At 37.8% G+C, this 21,109-nt stretch overlaps 1 protein-coding gene across 4 annotated transcripts in view; it reads right to left on the reverse strand.

Annotated features, from left to right (window-relative positions):
• Positions 1-21,109, reverse strand: part of RB1CC1 (RB1 inducible coiled-coil 1) — a 70,645-nt gene extending 49,536 nt beyond the window's left edge. For 2 of the 4 annotated variants that reach the window (XM_042869140.1, XM_042869139.1), the window contains exons 1-5: positions 21,041-21,109; positions 8,955-9,067; positions 6,977-7,104; positions 5,419-5,545; positions 4,995-5,165 (exon numbers count right to left, since the gene is read on the reverse strand). In XM_042869140.1, the coding sequence (XP_042725074.1) occupies positions 4,995-5,165; positions 5,419-5,545; positions 6,977-7,047 (369 nt within the window). In that variant the 5' untranslated portion in view covers positions 7,048-7,104; positions 8,955-9,067; positions 21,041-21,109. Of the gene's footprint in view, positions 1-4,994; positions 5,166-5,418; positions 5,546-6,976; positions 7,105-8,954; positions 9,068-21,040 lie in introns of those variants that run through there. The other 2 variants (XM_042869141.1, XM_042869142.1) reach the window with 2 other exon arrangements.

Here is a 21,109-nt window from a genome sequence, read left to right on the forward strand (position 1 = left end):
GTTTATTGCACAATGCACTGTGTAGAGAACAGCTTGTCATCTCCTGCACTTCTGAGTTTGTAACTTTTGAAAGCACTCTGTGCATCTCATTGTCCACGTACAACAGAGCTCAAGGCCAGAACTGCTGAAGTGAAAGTGAGAAACTAGACAAGCTGCAAGTCCAACAATTTTTTAGCCAAAGAGAAACCAAGATCACAGAATGGCCTGGGTTGTAAAGGACCTCAAAGATCACCTAGTTTCAACCCCCCTGCTCTGTGCAGCGTCACCAAGGCCAGGCTGCCCAGAGCCACATCCAGCCTGGCCTTGAATGCCTCCAGGTATGGGGCATCCACAGCCTTCTTGGGCAGCCTGTTCCAGTGTGTCACCACCCTCTGAGTGAAAAACTTCCTCCTAGTAATTAACCTAAATCTCCTTTCTCTTAGTTTAAAACCATTCCCACTGGTCCTATCACTAAGATGCTTGTACGGGAAATGGAAATACCTGCTTTAACTGTGATTTAAATGCCAAACAGTAGATGTTAAAAACACTACATAAAGATTATTTGGCAAAAAAATTTAAAAGCTTAATAAGCCAATGCACTGCCACATTTGACAAAAGAATTGCAGTTTAACCAGTGAAGGAACAAATGATGTAACTGATGCAGCTTCTCTAAAGCTTCTTTTATACTATGAATTCTACACAGTGAGATAACCATGAAAAAAGAAAAAAGCAACACAAGAACTTACAGACATCTGTATAAATATCAAATTACCAAAAGCAAAAATAAAATACTTTATCTTGGTATGATAATCATGCAAAACAGTAGAAAAAGAAACAGGTGATAATAAACTTGATTTAAGCAAAGTGCAAGATTGGGAGGTATTGGGAGGTATAAAGACCTAAAATAAGCTACATAGAAGTTTAAAAAATTGAACATTATTAAAGAAAATAAAGAAAAATTAATAGCTGCTTTAATGTATCTCTACACCATATGGGAAAAAAAAAAAAAAAAAAAGATATTAAAATGCAAACATTTCACAAAGACATTTTAGGTTTCTTGCTCATGAAAAAAACTGTACTTGTAAGTGGAATGAATTTGATTCGTTCAAGCCATAAAAGTAGTCAAGCTGTTTAGCTGACAATGGCTTGCACATGCAGGACAAAGAAAGAAAAATGCAAACAAAAATCTTCCATGGATATTACTGAAAATTGGTACAGTTTTGCTAATTTTTTTTTTAATCTCCATGCTTCTGAATTGATGAAATGGAAGAAAAAACAAACCATGAAGTAGCAAAATTTACATATGTATCTTAACAGATACATTCCAGATATAATTCCAATTATAACTATTTTGTTGAACCTATGTTCCAGAATTAATCCAAAGCATGACTAATCACACAACTCAAAAGATTTAACTACCTGTAAGACAGGAGAAGAACTGTGCCTCCTCTGTTAGCTAGAAGACAACTTTTGTTTAAGCTGGAACATTAACTAAGGATATCGGAAACTTATGACAAAAAATGCACAGACATCAACAGCAAAATCTAAAATCCATGCTGGCCAGTTATAGTTACCCATTTAACAAAGGAAAGATATAAAATAAGATTTCAGGCAATAAATGATGCGAACGAAAAAAATTATAAAAAGTACTTTGTTAAAGGAGAATGTGGAACCACTTGGTTTTGCAAATAGAAACTGTAAAAGACTGTTTACCAGTATATACAAAGTACAGATTCAGAATGCAAATCAGAAATACCTGTGTACATTCTCTACAGTATAAAGTTCAAACTAAGCATGAAAAAACCCCGTGACACAGCTTTACAGCACAGTACAACTCACAGATGCAAAAAAAAAAAATGATTTCAATAGTTTTCAAATAGATTTAATATGAGGAAGAACCAAAATGAAAACAAAAGCCATCACTCCAAAACACACATAACCTTCCATAGAAGAAAACAAGTTTGCCTATTAATAAATTAGAAGTTGGCCACAAGCTACAGGAGGTTCTGCAAAGTTGAAAGCCAACTTCTAAGCAGTTTTTACTACTACATTTACTTATCAAGTCTGATTTTTAAATGTTACTGCTTGTCTAATAAACAGACCATATTCAAAACAAAAAATAAATTGGCAGCTATAAAATATTCTCCACTACTTTTAAATAGCTGCACATCACTGTCTCATTCTTGACAAGATAAGATTTTGTATTACAAGGAACAATTTAAATAAAATATCATTGTAATTAATACCTTCTATAAGTAAATTACATTAGTTAGATTCCCTGAATAATTACAACAGGCAAAAACACTATTTACTACTGCAATTCTGCTTTTCTGGTAACACAGAAAATCTCTCTCTCTACAACAAGGCAAACCCTGGATGTTTATACTGCATATTTTTCATTTTAAGTCTACTATCCAAAACCACAGTAAGTATACTGTACACATCATTCCCACAACTGTGACGGTTCAGAGCCTCTCTTCTCTCCCTGTATCTCAATCAATTGTGAGAAGAATTCCCATGTTTCCTCTTCCTCCCAAATCATACACTTACAAAGAACTTTAAAGAAGATCCATTTCCTCATCGCATTTGCAGCCTTCCCCTCAGGTTCTTCTGAATTACTGCTCAATATGTTTCAAGCAGGCAACAAGACAGATCAGTGGAGTATAACACTGCAATACTCCTTTATGGCATTTTCACACTCCAGTACACCTTAAGTTAAAAGAGCCTATTTTCTCATCTTGTATTAGGCAGGATGGTTTTCTTATTCCCCTGAACTCCCAGAAAAGTACCCAGTGCACTTTCACAGCCAAATACAGAGCCTATGATTTTGAAATATTTAAAATTCTGGATAAAATTAACAAAGTATAAAGAGACAACGGATTTAAGAATAAAACTATCTATTCAGTCTTTATTATTTTTTTTCTTCAAAAGAATAGGACAGAAGACAGTTTTTCAGAAAATTAATGTGCATACTAGAATAACTCAATTCTACTACAATAGAACTAAGGACCTTCCAAATATTATCATTATCCCCCTCATCAAAAAAAATTAATAGATGCCACCAAGCATGGAAAGATTTCTTTACTCTGTGGAAATCAGCTGAAGATCAATCACGAAGTAAAATTTATAGTCTTAAGCTAAATGCTGTAGCTTCAGTTGGCCAATAAAATCCATACTTCACACATAGTCTTGGAGATTATTTCTGAAATATGTGCTTCCCTTACAGAAGGCATGCCACTAGAACAAGTTAAGATATGAAGAACTACTTCAACACAGAAATACTGCAATGAACTTGCTTGTTGTGCGTATTAATATAACCTTCGTAATTGAAGGAGAAGAGAAAGAAGACTAACAATTCTTTTCAACTTTAAGTATTAGTGCACTTATGAAAAAAAAACAAAGAAAAAACAACTAAAAATCAACTCCTGGAATACAAAAAGCTTAATCCAGAATAATTAAATCAATTTATTTACCAGCGTACACTAACTTCAGTGGGCCAAAATTGAAGTTAAAAATTTTCAAGATCACATAACTGCCACTTTAATTTTTCCCCTTCAGAGATGGAGTAAAAGAAGTAAAGAAAATATCAACAGTGAGAAATGAGAGATGGTAACATCACCTTTCACTTCCATTACACCAAGTAAAGCACATATGTGAAGAATATAACACTTTTTTCTATCAAATCCATCAATATGTTAAACATTTAACAGATACTTGTCTTAATTACTTTTATAAAATCTTCTTAACACCTCACAAAAAAAACAGTTTTAGAACATTTCAGTCTCAGCTGCAGGAAAAAAATCCACACAATTCTCACACTCCTCAAGTAAGTAGTAGAGATGAAAACCCTCCTACTCTTAGATGAATTCACATCACTACTCTTCCCAGTATGAGTCATATGATTCACAGAATCCTAATTACTCAAGGTCCTATTTACTAAGTCAGCAAGAACTGTCAACAGGTAATAGAGAGGAAAGTGTTTATGGGACTCAATCCTCGCCTTAAATCAGACAAAAAGTTAGTGTTAGATTATTTAGGTTGACTTTCCCCTTCATCCATTCCTGAGAGGCCAAGGGAAAAAAAAAAAAAAAAAAAAAACAAAGAAACAAAACAAAACTTTCATACTACATGCATGATTTGACACTTTCCTCTGAATTCAGCTGTATGAAATCAGAAAAAAAAAGAACAGTCACATATACAACTATTCAGTCTGCGTTAACATAACCATTTCCCCAGTCCCAGCAGCTGGAAGTTTAAATAATCCTTAGAGTTAGCAGAAACAGTTAAATTTGGAATGCCGAATCTGAAAAGTGAGGATACTATCAGCAAAAATCAATCAATTCAGCTACTGAATATGCTGTGCCACATTCTTGAACATGCAGCTGTTCGTAGACATACACAGTACCTTACTGCTCTTGTAGCAGGGCACCAGTCCCTCCTTATCAGAGTAATATGGCAATAATCAACCTGGAATTCTGGGTTTACTTTCTATGCAACTAGAAGTGACTACTCAGTAAGAAAAGATCTGAACGCATTTTGGGAAAAGGAAGTTCAGTTTTATGAATTCCTCACCAGTTGATTAGATGCATAAAATGAAACAGAAGATCAGAAAGGCAGTTTGAAAACATGTACCACAAATTTTCTACCCGGGTTAACAGCATTTCCAAACTAACTTTTCTTCTTTCAGGTTGAGGCAGACTAAAGACACTGAAAATAAGGCAAAGCGTTAGGGCAGGAGCCCAAAACAAAAACCAGATTGCTTTTATTTTGCAAATGTTGAAAACACATGCATCCATTAAGCTGTATTACATTTGCTTTTGTAAGAAGCTTTGAAGATGCTGAAGAGCAAGCATGTTTTAGTACCTACCTTGAATCTTAAAGACAAAGGCTTTGATGAATACACCATCACCAATATGCCATTTTCAAACTATTTCAAAATTGGTATCAAGCTACCAATCTGATATACAGAAAGGTTATTGTTCTTTGTTGTTCAAGTACACTAAGAATTTACTTACCACAGCAAGCTGTGTTCGTGATGCCACTGTATGGAAAACTGCAGGCATCATGAGAGATTCTTCCACTTTCAATTCCATCTCATTCTCTGCTGAAAATGTGGTTTTGGGAATGGCTGGTGGACGCTCACACAAAATCATTTCTTTGTTGAATAAGAAAATTGGGTTGGTGTCCTACACTCAGAAAGAAAATGAAACCAAGTATTAAGTAAAGACAATACACTGTTCAATCACCAATTATTCCATCATACGAGTAACATTTTCAGAACATTCTACATTTACAAGCTGTACACATTTAAAAAAAAGTTTCTCAAAGTAAAGGAATGCAGCAAACTGAAGAAAAAATACTTGAAAATCCCTCAGTAGAATACTTTTTTTCCTTCTTCTTTAAAGGACAGTTTAGATTATGAATGCAGTGTGCACTTACTGTTCCAGCACTGTAACTACACACTCTTCTGTCTGGAGCCATACACTCTCCTCCATTGACTACCAATACCTGGTGCTGAATGGCAATCTTATACTTTGCTTGTATTGCATGTTTCAGATCAGCCACGCTAGAAAAAACAGGGGCAAGAAGATAACATCAACACGTGTCAAGTTAAACTGATCAACTGAACAGTCTTTATGTTGTCTTGTCCATCCATTTTTCTTCAAAAAAATATCAGACTCAGTGAAAAGTTGGCTCATGTCAGGCCATTAGGCACCCTGTCTGGCAGTTCAGATGTTGTACCTCACTGTAATTTAGGACAGAACGTCTCAGTGTACCAAAGAACACACAGAGGTATTGACATATCTGTAAATCAATTGGAAAAATCACACATCTCTTTAATATCTCCAAGGATGGCAAATCTACTACCATCATTCCAAGCAGCCCATTCCAAAGCCTATCTATGCTCTCCTGCTTTCCAATTTAAACTTCCCCTGGTGCAACTTGAGGTCATTTCCTTGTGTCCTAACATGAGAAAATGGACTGATACCCTCCCCACTGCAATCTCTTTAAAAGTAGTTGTAGAGAGCAATGACATCTCCCCTTGGTTTCTTTTCCTGCAGGCTAAGCAACCCCAGTTCCCTCAGACACTCATCACATGTATTATAGTCTAGTCCCTTCACAAGCTTCATGACCCAGTAGATCCAAAATGGTTGAGATGAAATATTTTATCTCATCCTCAGTAATATCCCCAGCAGTTTTATTTTTATAGAACAAAAAAAAAAAAAAAAATCACTCTATGTACACTGTTAGGGCCCTTCTACTCCAATGTTTTAAAATCCAAATTCACTTGCTGTGTCATGAAAATCACAAACAGAAATTCAGGAGGAAGGAAACAGTGGACCTTAGCACTTTCATGGAAGTCTTTTAAGCAGCATTATCTAGCCCATGTTTCAGCATACACATCTGTTACCTGTTAGTCATTCACCACTGACAGAACAGGAAAACAGCTTGGAAGGTTGGCACCAAACATATGAGCTATGACGATGATATACAAGATTTACTGTATTAGACCAGTACTCTCAAACAGCGGAACATGTTTCAGTATACCTAGTACATATAGGTCTTTATAAAACATTATTAAGATTACAAGATGCTTTTATTGTGCAATGGAAAAAAAAACAGTAATAGTCAAGTTGTTGGGACTTCACTGGGAATCTAAACTACTGCTGTATCAAGCAGTTGGCAGTGCGGAAGTCCATGTTTTACATACACAATGTTGTAACACATATTAGAGTCTTATATAACAGAACCGAGTTTTTCCACCATGGGCATAAGACAGATACCTACATGCTTGTTCTTCAGCATTCAGTCTACGCAGTCTATATGGAACACATATTTTATTCAGAAAATGTAAAATACTGTGAGTAGAAAAACAATGTGTAATCTTATGATGCCAATAAGTAAAACATAAAAATGCTATTCAGCAAAAGATCACAGAAGACCAGATGTAATTCTGACAGATTTTCCAAAAAAAGTAATTGCTTTACTTTCTTACTTTTGTACAGCAAGCTCTGTGTCAAAGGTAAGAGTAGTTCCAGTGTTGACCAGAAATACATATAGCTTCATGATGATTTCTTTAGGTTTCTGAAGTTTATCACTTCCACTGCTAAAATCATTTAGAAACTGTAAAAAAAAAAAAAAAAAAAAAAGTGTCAGTTTCACATAGAAGTTATAAGAAGTATGTACTATACAGCTTTTAGCTATATAGAGGGTGAACACACTGCTTTTCATATTCCAGTTCTTTGATACTAAACATACAGATGCTTCTCCTACAAGAACCATGGGCACAGGAAGCCTTCTGACTTGTGAATGGTCTAGAGAAACACATGGAAAGTTACAGTGGGGATGGACAAGGAAGGGAGGGGAAGACAACTTTCAGTTGAAGAGGGGCAACATCCCAGATCATTACCTGGCTTTTTTTTTTTTTTTTAAGTTATAAAATACATTTTTAATTCCCCTGCTAAAGTTATTTCTAGTTACCTTTTCTGCTTTTTACAAATAGCAAAATGGTGTAAGTACTCATCTCCCAATGTACAGCAACAAAGCCTTGCTACTGGTTATTACCACAGGTGTTGTTTTTCCACTCGCATAAAAGAGAACATCAAACCCCCAGAAAAGTAGTTTTTAAAAACGATTAGTTAACTACAGACAGACACAACTAACAAATCTACAGATTTTTCTGTTTTCAGCACTAGCTAACTCTATAGCCTTAGTTACTACTAGCCACTATGCAGTGATCAAAAAAAGACAGTGCATCTCAGAATACTTTCATTCCTGTGCCCCACAAATTTCTAGATAAACGACTATACGCGCTTTTTTTTCCAGTATACACATCAGAAGAAAACATTTAATTGCTTTGTAAGACATTCTTAGATATGTTATTTTGTCTTTGAAAGGCTTCATACTTCTGCACCTATTTCTCTTCTGCTCCACAGAAACTCTTAAATTTGCGAATAATTTCTTATGCGCTAATGGAGTGGCTGCAAAAGTACACTATCACTGCAATCACTAAAGCACTGCAATTTTTTTTTTTTTAATGTAAAAGGGTTATGAAACAGTAAGATGTAGACGTTTAGCCTCAGCTATATTTCTGGACCATTATAGAAAAGACTTTTTGCATTAAATTACTTCACAGGAAGTACAAGATGCTCCTTTCCCTGAAATAAGAACACGTACAAGATCTACACAGCTAACTGTATTATTCTAAAATGAGCTTGAATTTGCATTTATTTTTGTCTACAGAATAAAAAGTCTCATAATCCATAAAGGAAAATAACAAAACCATTATTGAAGTGTGCAGGGCTAGGAAGGTAGTTCTACCAGATAAACAATTCCAGACAGTCCTTAGTTTTCTTCCATGAATACTCACATATTTCAAGTATTAATTGTAGCACATAAACTAGCAGAGACATGCATATTACTGTTGTCAGCAACATATTACCAAGAAAGAACATCATATTGGAAGGAGAACCATGTCAAATAAAAAAAATCACCTCTGTAGAGAATATATTCCATAAAGAAACTTACTAAACAGACAAAAACTATCAAACCTCAAGAACAAACCAGCAGTAATTCATTATTAATTTTTCTGCCCTAAGCTATATAACAAATGGGACTTAAAAGTACAGAGAAACTTATTTCCACAACAGGCATTATTTGTGACTACGTTCCATGTAAAATTAGAAACAGACACATTAAATATAATGTTAACACAAGCAGCAGGGAACACCTCTTTCCCACTTAGTCAAATAATTGCATTATATTTACTTTCCATATAAAAATTACTTTGCAAAATCTGGTGATAATCTGTCCAGAAACCTCATTCTGTTCATGTACAGAAAGAGAAATTTTAATCAATCCATCCCATTCTTAACACCACAGCTAACCATTTAAAGCACTGAAAGAAGATCAAATATTTTATGGCATGCATCAGCAGTCTCAAACTTTCCCACTTTAAGTAAAGCAAGAGTTACCTTCAGGCACTACACACAGCTATCACCTTCTTCAAATACAAGAGAATAAATGAGCATTTGCTGTACTCGATTTTGGCAACAGAGTAGCATGGCTGTTCAAAACCAGAGAAGATCTGTAAAGAAAATATACAGAACGTAACTACAGGTATCATTAAAATATCAGGATTTTATGGCTACCGCTGCAACAAACACCGAAATAATGTATGACAATGCTATTAAAAAGAAAAAGAAGTGGTATTCTTTTAATTTATTAACAATGCCATCTAGTCTCAAGTCTACTCAAAACTGCTACACATCTGAGTCTTTTTCCACAAAAACTGCATTTAAATAGCTGTAACATTTTCCAGTGCATCCAAGAGAGTTAGTTCACTAAAGAGAACTGCCTGAGTTTCCATCAGCTGAAATTACTTTTTCAGAACCAGCGCAGAATTCTTACATGATGCTAACAGTGAAACAGAAAGTCACAACACAACTGATCTAAGGGAAATCAGAGTAAAACGGCATGTATGCTATGCTGTGTAATCAACAGTTCTATCTTGCAGCTGTATCCAACAGGCACCTTCAGGAATAAACACTCCTTTCCTTTAGGTAACCTTGTTAAGCCAGTCACCTATTTGCAAAATATATATTTTTTTCTTCTTGTTGTTGTTCTTATGAACTGAAGATGTTACCAGATGCGGTTGCTTGTCAGTGGCATCCTCGCCAGAGACTTCCTCTCCCAGAACTGCTGTTACAACTACAACCAAAGTGAGCCAGATCAGCAGTCTTTTAAAGCTAAGATAGCTCATTTTAACTGTTACCGCTCAGATAACAGTGCTGAAGGAAAAGGAACCCTTGGCAGGAAAAGCAGCGGCAGACAACTGGGCTCAGTAACCCACTGAGTGCAACTGCCACAACAGCAGTCAGCAAACTGCACGCTCAAATTCTGAATTGCAACAAATACTATTTCTACCCCGTTAATGCCCTAGCAAGCTTTCTGAGAAGATGATCGGGCGCTATAAAGGGTGATAATCCATTACTAAAAATAGGATTGTTGAAGCCCCCAAAAAAACATTAGAACATGTAACTCATTTTACACAACCCGTGACTAAGGGTAAATCAAAAACAAACTCTTCGTCCCAAATTTGCAAACATTATGAACAAGGAGAAAAATACACAACTGTATTTTACATGCATGAAACAGATGTCACTTTGTCAGCAGCTAGTTATCTGAGCTTTGAAGTTGTCTTCCTCTCTCCTGAGCCTCTTTCCTTCCACCTATTCAAAAGGCACATACATCACCTATTCAGAAGCAAAGATGCAATAAAAAGGAAAAAGCAATGTGTTTAAGAATCACTATTGCAAAATTATTAATAGAAGCGTCCCTGCTTTGGCCATTGGCAGTAATTGCATCTGGACAAAGTATATCCAGCAACATTTGCAACATTTGCTTTAGATTGCAGTAATGGACATTACCACAAATTGTAAGAAACTACTAGCACAAAGGTGGCCCCCAGTACTATAACTGCTATCATTCTAATTCCTTTGAGACCACTAAAAAGTTAGAAATCAAGCATTGCTTCTATCACTCAACAAACAAGCTAGCAATCAGTCCTGGGGAACTGGGCTACACTGACTGGCAGGACAAATTTGTGCACTCAAAGAATAACAGAACGGCTTGGGTTTGGAAGGGACCTTAAAAATCATCCAGTTAAAGTCCCCTGCTATGGACAGGGCTGCCCCCCACCAGCTCAGCTGCTCAGGGCCCTATCCAACCTGGCCTTGAGTACTCCCAGAGATAAGGCATCCACAGCTTCTCCAGGAAGCTGTGCCAGCACCTCTGCCCTACTTAGGGCAGGCTGCAGCTCTCCCTCCAGCAGGAACTGTCCTGCTGAGGACACTACTGAGCTCAGCTGCCTGCTTTCAGATCTCTTTAAGAAAACTAATGTTGAGAGCTCTTGCTACCCTTCTTTTCTCTGGACAACGCTTGGGTGACCATGTCCAACAAAGCCCAAGATTAGTTAAGGGAGGAGATGCATTAAATTTATTCACAGTTGTCTAAGTCTCTTTTCTTCGAGAAGTCAGGTTAAATTAGGCCAATTTAAGCCAAGTCAGCTACATATCCCACTGCTTTTTGAGTTTACTCCTAGAATTCAAGAATATAATTCAACAATAACAAAAAAGTTTTCCACTTAAGCCGAGAGTGAAAGTCAACAACCATCAAGTTTCAACAGAATATATATCCACAAACACGTTACTACTCTTAGCATTATTTCAATAGGCTGTTAAGAGAATTTCACAATCTTTTCTGTGACACAGTACAGTTTCAAGCTTCTTAGTGCTTCAGTGCTGAAATTATTTACCTCTTTTTTAATAGAAGTCGAAAAATTACAACATTTGACAACTACAGAATCACAGAATGGTTTGGACTGGAAGGGACCTCAAGGATCATGAATCTCCAACCCCCTGCCACATGCAGGGACACCAACCTCCACATTCAATACCAGACCAGGCTGCCCAGGGCCCCATCCAACCTGGCCTTGAACACCTCCAGGGACGGGGCATCCACAACCTCTCTGGGCAGCCTGTTCCAGCACCTCACCACTCTCATAGTAAAGAACTTAACTACCAAAGACAAAGAGGCTAACTGTGTAATTGGAAACTGTCCTGCAGCATTACGTCTATAGTATACATTATCTTTCAGATTATAGAAATTTATATGATAACCAGCCAGGAATTATCAGCAGCATCATTAAGTGTTGAAAATTTAGAAACAGAAATTGCTGTAGCAATTCCCAGAACAGACAGAATATGGTAGAAATGAAATATAAGAAAAAGAATGAGGTGACAAAAACAAAGGTCAGAATAGAATGTGGTAGAAAAACCTCCAAAAACTAATTCAAATATGTATGTTGCTGCATTACCTAACACCAAAAACAGCCATGAATATGTTATGCTGACAATGTAACATTTATTTCATTGTTCTACATTGTGTTTACATTGCATACATAGATCATGTACATAGAACTACATCTGCTTCACCTTACAAGACTGTCCTACCCACTATAAACTCTGAAACAACTGGCAACTTTTTAAGTCTGTGCTGATCAATACTTTCAATGCACGTTGTTCAGAAATTTTCAAATGTAGCTTATTTAGTTCAGAACACATTCATTGCTCCTGCATCTGTAAAAGGAAATGAATGTCTGTTTACAGACCTTTCCCTTTTGTAAAAACACTACAGACGTCATGGGTTTCACAGCACTCCATAAATAATCCTATGGCTACATTAGCCATCCATTTCTGCCATTAACTGCAGAATCCCTACTCCATTACCCAATTGTGACTGTTCCACTGCTTCACAGTACAATTCTTTCCAACTTTACAAACTCAAAACAATAAAATCTGCATTCAGGGCAGGACAAAGACAAAAATGAATGTTTATCTACACTGACTGTGCTTAAAGGGGCATTATGAACCAAATTTTAACAATATGAGTTACCAAAACATTTTAATTTAACTAGCTAGAATTTAAACTAAATGATGCCAAAGTCATTGCTTTTCTTTAATCCCAAGTGTTTTGCATTCCTTTTACAGAAACACATCAGCAGTAAAAGGTACCTTGCTTTTAGTGCCTAGAGAAGCATTACTTCATATCTGCAAAGTGCTGTACTCATCAGTGCTTCATCTCTGAGATCAGAGAAGACCAAGAAGTCCGAACTCTTTCCTTCCCACACCACCCCCACATATCTTCAGATTGAAAGAAATACAATTCTAAATACAGACAGAACTAGTTCTAAGTAGTCAAGCAAGGCAGTACCCCCACTATTCATTCAGAAGCTTGCAATGCCACATCATTAATTATCAGGCATTCACGTAGCTGTTTAGGAACATCACCTGCATAATGCTGATAAAGGAACGTTTTCTTATTGAGGACCCACTAAGGTTACATTGCCGGTAATAATTGATATTGCTTCCATATGAATCAGAAATACTACCTGAGATTACATGAGTCCAATTTCTCACAGTAGATCAATGTAGATAGAATTTCTACCTGTCAAAAGGGTAATTCATTCAAGGCAAAGTCTGGCAAGTCCATCACATGCTAAAAAAAAAAAAAAAAACCAACAACAAAAAAACCTCATGCGCTATTTCTTACTCACTGAGTTATCTCATTTGGAATACACCTCCCCTCAAGGAGAATGTAATGTTCCTTTCAGTTGAATCTTTCTTCTGCAAATCTGTATTCTGCCTCTACTTCCTTTGCTTTTTCAGGTGCCCTTCTAAAAATGATCTCTTTGTCTAACTTCCACACCTCACTTCACAAGTAAAGGATTTTACAGCACTCTTCCTAATATCAAAGGAAAAGGAACATAGAGACTAAGGCTGAACTTAAGGAAATAAACAACTTTCTTCATGTAAAGTGATGTTTAAAAGGAGCTTTATTCAATACTGCTACTAATGCTTCTAATCAGAGGCATCTTCATTTTGCAGAAGGCCACTATGATCACCTAGAACAGACAAGATGTCCTCACAAGGATAGTACACATTCTCTACCACTGCTTTTAGTAGTGCAAACAGCTTAGTTTAAATAAACAAACAAACAAATAAATAACAAAAAACACAATGAAAATGCATACCATTATCTGGACAACTGACTGGTCAAAGAAAACACTCCTTAAAATACACTTAAATTAACGTATCACAGAGTGGTTTGGGTTGGAAGGGACCTTAAAAACCTCTCAGTTTCAACTCCCCTATTATAAGCAAGGTTTCTACCCACTAAATCAGGGCCCAGGGCCCCATCCAACCTGCCCCTGCACACTTTTAGGTATAGGGCATCCACAGCTTCCTGACAGCCTGTGCCAATGCCTCACCGCTCTCACAGAGAAGAATTTACTTCTAAGATCTAAAATAAATCTACTCTATTTCCACTTAAAGCCATTATTCCTTGTCCCGTCACTACATTCACTCACACAGAGCCCCTTCTTCAGGTTTCTTCTAGGCCCCTTTTGGGTCCTGAAAGGCCACACTGAGGTCTCCCTGGAGACCAGTCCTTCTCCAGCCTAAAGAAGCCCAGCTACTTCAGCCTCTCTTTAAGGATGTGCTATAGACCTCTGATCATTCTTGTTGGTTCAGGTCCAGAGGAGACAACAGCTTCTTGTGCCACATGTAGCTTTATTTATACAGCACTGAGATGTGCACAGGCACAGAACCAGTTAAATAAAGCATCTCCAGCAGTCACTGCATTGTTCTCAAACTCACCAACTGGTCAATCAAGCAAGTCCCTTATGCTCTTAAAACAGGAAAGATGCTGCACTTCGGCACTGCAATCAGGAAATGTGCCAAATGTCCCTACTTCCCAATTCATTAAAGAGGAATTTCAAAACTCAGAAGTATGGCACAGTTTTACTTCTTTCTCTTTTTGGTTTTTGAGGGTTGGTTTTTTTGTTTGTTCGTTTTGTTCTGTTTTGTATTATGCATTTTGCAAAACATCAACTCCATCTTTAGCTTTTCAGTTTCAGGAAATATAATTTACACCACGTGAATGCGGGAGCAACTCTGAATAACATGGAAGCTACCTCTGTTCTCCCTGTTCAGCAGTACAGGTGGAGTGACACCTCCACAGATCCTCAGCATCAATGGTGGAAGAGCAAGAGATCAAAAGCAACATTTGGGCAGAAACAACAATAAGAAAACACTGTATTAAGGAATAGCTTTAAAACTGATGTAGTCCAAAACAGTGTAGCTTCTTGCAAGTTCGGAAAGAACTTATGAATTTAGGAAATAAATAGTTTCCAACAAGTTTATGAAGCAACAAGCATATTATTAGACATTATGTCATGACTCCATACGTATATAATTATAAAACTTCAGTTCTGAGGGTTAGAATCTATTTATATTATTCTGTTCATAGTATTTGAGGAACTGCCAAAATACAATCCACATATGAATCAGACAATTTTTTTCCCCTCCAATAGTTTAAAAAAAAAAAAAAAAAAAGGTGGTGGGGGGGAGTTTACTAGCTTTCGCAAAACCCCAAACCTCACATCTCATCTGTCAGAAAGTGAAGTTTCTGCATCTTGGTTAACAAATGCAAGTCAGAAAACAAGCCAACGTTTTCTGACATTCTTATTGCTAGGAAACAGCTTACATTTTGTAGAAGCATTCTCTTTTTGTAGTAGTTTGTTAACTGATGGAAACAGTCTTTCCACAGCTGTTTGCAACTGTGTCTTTGACAAAAATTAACTGAAGGCTGAGTCAGTTTTCCTCTTTTTTTAAATGTATAACTTTGCCATTTCAAAAACAAATGCAGACTACCTATCTCTCTCACATTATGGTGATTAATACTTTACAAAAAATGGTGCTCTTCAGTATGTAGAGCTTCAGGTGGTTTTATTCAAGTTACTGACTAACTCCATACAAGTGGGAAGGCGTCCCCTATAGAAATGAACTTTTGAAAAATAATTAGCATGTAAAATCTTACTGTGTTTGCAAACAATTCTGCAAGAAACAGCCAACGAGCATTCCTTTCCGTCTTAGATCAAGATCAGACAAGTCAGCACCAATGCTTTTCCTTCACTAACCCTCTCTCTGGCTAACCAAGACCACGATCAAAAACACTGACTACAGCCTGAGCACCAGCCTTATGAATCTCTTTCCTCAGCCAGTTGTCCTGATCCTCTCCCTGCACCAGCTTTCAGCAGCACAACTTTCCAGTTACACGCTGTAAACTGGATTACTTTGCTGCAACAACTTTGAACTCTTTCAAGGACTGCTGTCTGCCACACAGCCCTTCAAACTATTACCCCAGAGCTAAGGGCAGGAAAAAAGATGATGGATACAAGAGGTAACCAAGTCAGCACTGTCACTCAAGAAGAGAAGTGAAAATTTTCAAAAGGCGTCATTCCAATTCCTAACCACACATGCCATCAGGTACGAATTAATTTCTTATAAATGGTAAATGTTTAGAATAACATTAAAGTTTCCAGCAGTAAAGGAATCAACCGCAGTCTTGCTGAAGTGTTCAAATGATTAGCAGCTTCCAAACTTTTTTCCTCATAGTTAGTGTTTCACCTATGAACCACCTCCTATTTATCAAATTCTTTTTATAATACAACTACATGAAACAGACAAGCAAAGAACCAGTTACTTGCAGAACTGACATAAACCCCATATTTCCTACAAAGACATTCAAGAAAATCACAACTTGATTTTTGGCACATCAGCTATTTGCATTTTACACAATTAAAAATAACCTTCAGGCCTCTACTGTCAAATCTAAAGGATAAGAGCAACATATTGAGAAATGACAAAAACTGCATGATGGGTATGAAGAACATAATATCTCTAGAAAGTATTTAGTAGCTTTCAATAGGCCTTCTTTGCTTTTCCTGGATAAATCTTTGGCAGTTTAAAGCAGCCAACAAAGCACATTAATAAATGCCTCTGTGGAATATTACCAACTTAAGAAATAGACAATCTCAGAGATTAAAAAAAAACCAACCCCACACCCACAAAGTTTTATACACTACAATTACACCTCTACCTTATTCAACCCCAGTTGTGGTGTTTGCAGTCAGAACATTCATGTGAAATTGCTTTGTTGTATTACACATGCTTTGTTCAGCTTATTGGTATTTTGCCTTCGAGTCTTTCACATGACATAAGAAAAGGCAAATTTACACACTCCACCCCCTCTTTTGCTCTGACTGGTATGTGAGAATTTTTAAATGATATTCTCACTTTTCGTTTAAAGAAATGTTAACTGAAAGGAACTTAATGCAAACCCAATCAGTAGGCAATACAAGTATCCATACAAAGTATTTTAAATTAGAATAGCCAAATAAGTCATCTGCAATTTACAAGCAGAATGCCTGCAATCTAACATAAGCATAATATATTTGAAAAGAGCTGCTAGTCCAGTTACACAATATATTCTTACATAAGAACCTCCATTTCATCTGAATTTAATAGAAATATACACTCTGGAGGATGGAACTAAAACTATCACTAAAAGCACAATTTATCAGTATAAATTGCCATTCCAGACACAACTACACCAAACAAGGATGAAATACCTACACTTTTGACATATCAGCACTAATAGCAGGCATAAATGAACCCAAAACAGAACGTGAGACAGAATACTGACATTTGTAATCCCTGAAGAATCAGAATATGTTAGAAGACTGGAAGTTGCTGCAGCCATATCTGCAAAATCCATATCAGACAAAAGAGCTTATTTGACAGAACGTAGCACAAACATACTTGTTCATACAAAAAACACGGCAGATAAGTTCCATCAAATACAAATGAGAACATGAGCACAATCCAAATTTGAGCAGCTAACTCAAATGTTCACAGATATCAGATCTCAAAAGTGCCATTTAGAACTGACTGTTTCGCTGAAAGGTATGATTTTTGAATTTGCAATGGAAGTAAAACTTGTCTTTCATTACTTCTCCAGTGCCACTTTCTACCTCAGAAATACACATTGCATACACATCTATGACTCTATGATTCTGTGATTGCCTTCAACCTGTTCAAACTGAAAGCACAACACTAGCCTTTCAAGCACATCACCAAGCATAATAATGAAGACCGCTGTACTGTGACTATCATACAGACACTCTGTCCAAATAAAAAAAAAACTGGCAATTTTAATTTTAATGCTGAACATACTATTTCCCAAACACTAACAAAATTTTCTTAATATCCCGTAAGTGTAAAAATAATGGTTTGGTATTTTATTTTTTCAATCAACAGGTAACCAATGAAGAATGGAGAACAATCACAGAGCAGCAAGTAATTTCATACAGAAAGTAGGCTACTCCTTTCTTCAATAGCTGATCTAGACACACCAACTACTATAGATTATATATAGTCACTTCACCTTGATGTGATAAAGGCAGCAGGCCTGGCTGCAAAATCAGTTCCCAGAAGAAAATGTCAACATCTTGGATGGATATAGAAAGCTGCACTAGTAACTGCCACTGCCTGAGTACACAGTTTAAGCTCAGAACCCTACTGGAAAATACACACCTGCAGACAGATGGAAGATAAGCAAGAATTTTCCTGACAGCCAGTAGTTCTCCTGATCAGTCAACTGCAATCCGCCCCATTTGAATCTGAGTGAAAATTTTAAATCAACAGATCTGTTTTGATATTTCTATCAACAATCGCCAAGAATTCAGACTTAGATATTATTTATTATTAACAACTTAGATACATTAAAATACCACTGGCTTTAGAAAGCATTGCTGAAGTACATCCACTACCAGTTCTTCCCACAGAGGAAAACACCCAATGTCTTCCAACTTTCTTTTCAACTGAACTCAAAACTAAATTAAAAGTGTATCTGAAATAGAAGTTAATTCATAGACAAGTGACTTTAACAACAGCCACAGAATCCTTCCCTAGTTCATAAAATAAGTTACTGTCAGTGATTTCTCAATCATCAATCATTTTTATGACTAAGAGACCACATGAGAATCTTTCAAAATGTTTTCCCAAACCACTACTCTGACAAATCAGCTACAAAATGCACACTAACTCTAGCAGGTAGGTTAGTAATTTCCATATTAGTGATACTTTTTTTGCCTGTTTGGTATCAGTGCATTCAATCAGATGGTATAACACAATACTATTATAATCATGCTTCTTGTAGACAAGTGTTTGCTATTCACTGATCACTACTGCTGAGAATATCAACAGTGTATGGTCTAGTGCAAAGTTGGTAATTTTTCAAAGAATTTCACCTTTTCACCATTTCATTTTCCTCTTCAGAAATTCCTCAAGTAATGTCATGTAGCTCTGAACCCAACATCAGGAGCACAACTGCTCTTGCGCAATACACATGTAGGAGAGGCATGACAGCTGGGACAGTGTCCAAATGGCTCTGGAGTAGCTCAGATGACAGCCGGGTATGCATGCTATGGCTCACAGCACCCACCTTAGACAACAGTTTTTCATTTTGACTTGTTTCACTTGACTGTAATATAAAAGCAAATCCACTCTGTACAATACAAAATCTCTAGATTTTCACACCGTTCTAAGTCAGCCTTCTACTCAAACTAGCTGCTAGATTAAAAACAAGGGTCTAAGGATCACACTGACAACCACCAACACTACAGTTTAAGATAGTGAAAATTTCTGTCAAACAATCCCACTCCATCACCATCTTATCAAAAGGAGCAGGACTCATGCTATTCCTCTCCTTCCATATACACCTACCCTATTTAACCACAATAACTGAAAGTGTAAGTTTAAGCATGGTTTAGAAATTATACTTTTCACCTTAACTCTCCCAGAACCATACATAATCTTAGCTGCATTCAGATCTCACAGGGACAAGCAATGTCTTAACCAGACACCACAAAAGACCTCAAAATAACCAATGTCCTCTTCTCCAGTAAATGCAAATCTGCCTCGTATGCTTCTAATTATAAATATGGTAACATGACATGGGGACGGAGCCAGCCCCTTGAGTAGGATCCCAGAGACTACTAACCCAAATCTGTGTCAAGCAGAAGGCTGGGTCAACAGACTACAGCACAACTTGGTTTTGCTTGCAGAGAAAAAAACAAAAACAAAAAACAAAAACCATACAAACTGCACAATGGTAATAGACTTCCAAATTGCAGTTAAGTCTACCTTACACTAATGCATTATCCCAAAAGTTCCTGCTTGCATTTCTGGATCTATAACCGGCACAGCTGAAGGTCCTTACTCCACATTCACAAGTTAATTTTTTCTTCACAACTCCCAGTATGATAAAATAAAACCATTTTGAGCTTTAGATGGCTTTTAAAGTAAGTACCATTAGATTCTCTTTAGTTTCATTTAAACTAAACTTAGTGAGTATTGTCTCATTTCTTTCTTGTGTGTTCTCCTTGGCACTATAGCTTTTGTGAAAATAGATAACACAGCTCTTTGTTCATTTACTTCATCTTTTAAAAACATCCAAGGTACTAGACTGTTTTAGGCATTTGTTCTTTTTTAGAAAAGTTCACAACTTAAACATATAATCAGTGTTTCCTTTATTGAAGTACGTTTCGTACCTGGCATCCTAAAAATACTGCCCAACAATACGAACCTCAACTGGGAGCTGCCCCAGCATTGTCTGTCCAACAGAGATAAGATATCTTCTACTGTGCAGTGAACTAACCAATTTCAAGAGCATCTTCCCTAAAGGCTGCCATGCCAACTACTTCACACATTTACATCGAGGCAGAAACAATACATGACCTCCTCATTCCCTTCCATCATGAGGCAAAGGTGAAACTTTTAAAGTGAACTCATCAAATGGCTCACTGACAGAACAGCCTTCTTCATACAAAAAGAGTCTTTCCTCAAAAAAAAAAAAAAATAAAAAATTATTGAGATAATTACTGCTTAAGGAGGAAAAAAACTAACATTTGGTGGTTGTTTCTGAGTGTTTTGCTTTTAGGCACAATTTATCATTTTAATCTCTAGATAAAGATGAGGCGTCACAAGGATCTGCCCCTGCAGCTGTCCCACACACGCCTTTACCCTCAGCCAGCAGTCACTCACAACTCCGGGGGCACTGAGGACGAGCAGCAGCTCAGCCCCACAGAGCCGCCTGACAGCACGCTCACAAGCAGTAACGAGAAAACAACGGGAGAGCTCGGCACATGCTTCCTCGAGAACAACGATAAGTAAACACTGGAAACGGCGGCAGCGCACCGGCCAACACGGCGCTGCCGCACGCTGAGCCCGGCCGAAAGCACGGGCTGAGTCATTCTCCGGAGTAACTTCGTCGCGCAGCCCTCCCCCGGCAGGGGACCGCGGGCAGGGAGCGCCCCGGCCCTCCCGCAGCCCGCCCGCAGCCCGCCGTGCGCCGCCGCCCCGCGGGCTCCCCCGCCGCCCCGGGGCCGCAACCGGCACCGAACCGCGCTCCACCCCCGGCCCCCAACGCTCCGCCGCCCACACCGCGGCCAACCTCTGAACCACCGCCCCTCGCGATAGCCCCAGTAAAGGAGGCCCGCCGGCAGCCCCCAGCCAGGCTCCCCGCGCCCGCGGCGGGCGGGGAGGAGGCGGAGCGGGGCCGCGGAGGGGCCCTCGCCTCCCCCGGCGCCACTCACCCGAGGGTCCGGCGGCGGCCCCGCGCATCCTGCGGCGGCGGAGCCCCCCTACCGGCGCAGCCAGGCCCC

This window comes from Lagopus leucura, unplaced genomic scaffold (assembly GCF_019238085.1).
Source record: "Lagopus leucura isolate 7727_CA_CO unplaced genomic scaffold, USGS_WTPT01 Super-Scaffold_100002, whole genome shotgun sequence".
Classification (NCBI taxonomy): Eukaryota; Metazoa; Chordata; class Aves; order Galliformes; family Phasianidae; genus Lagopus; species Lagopus leucura.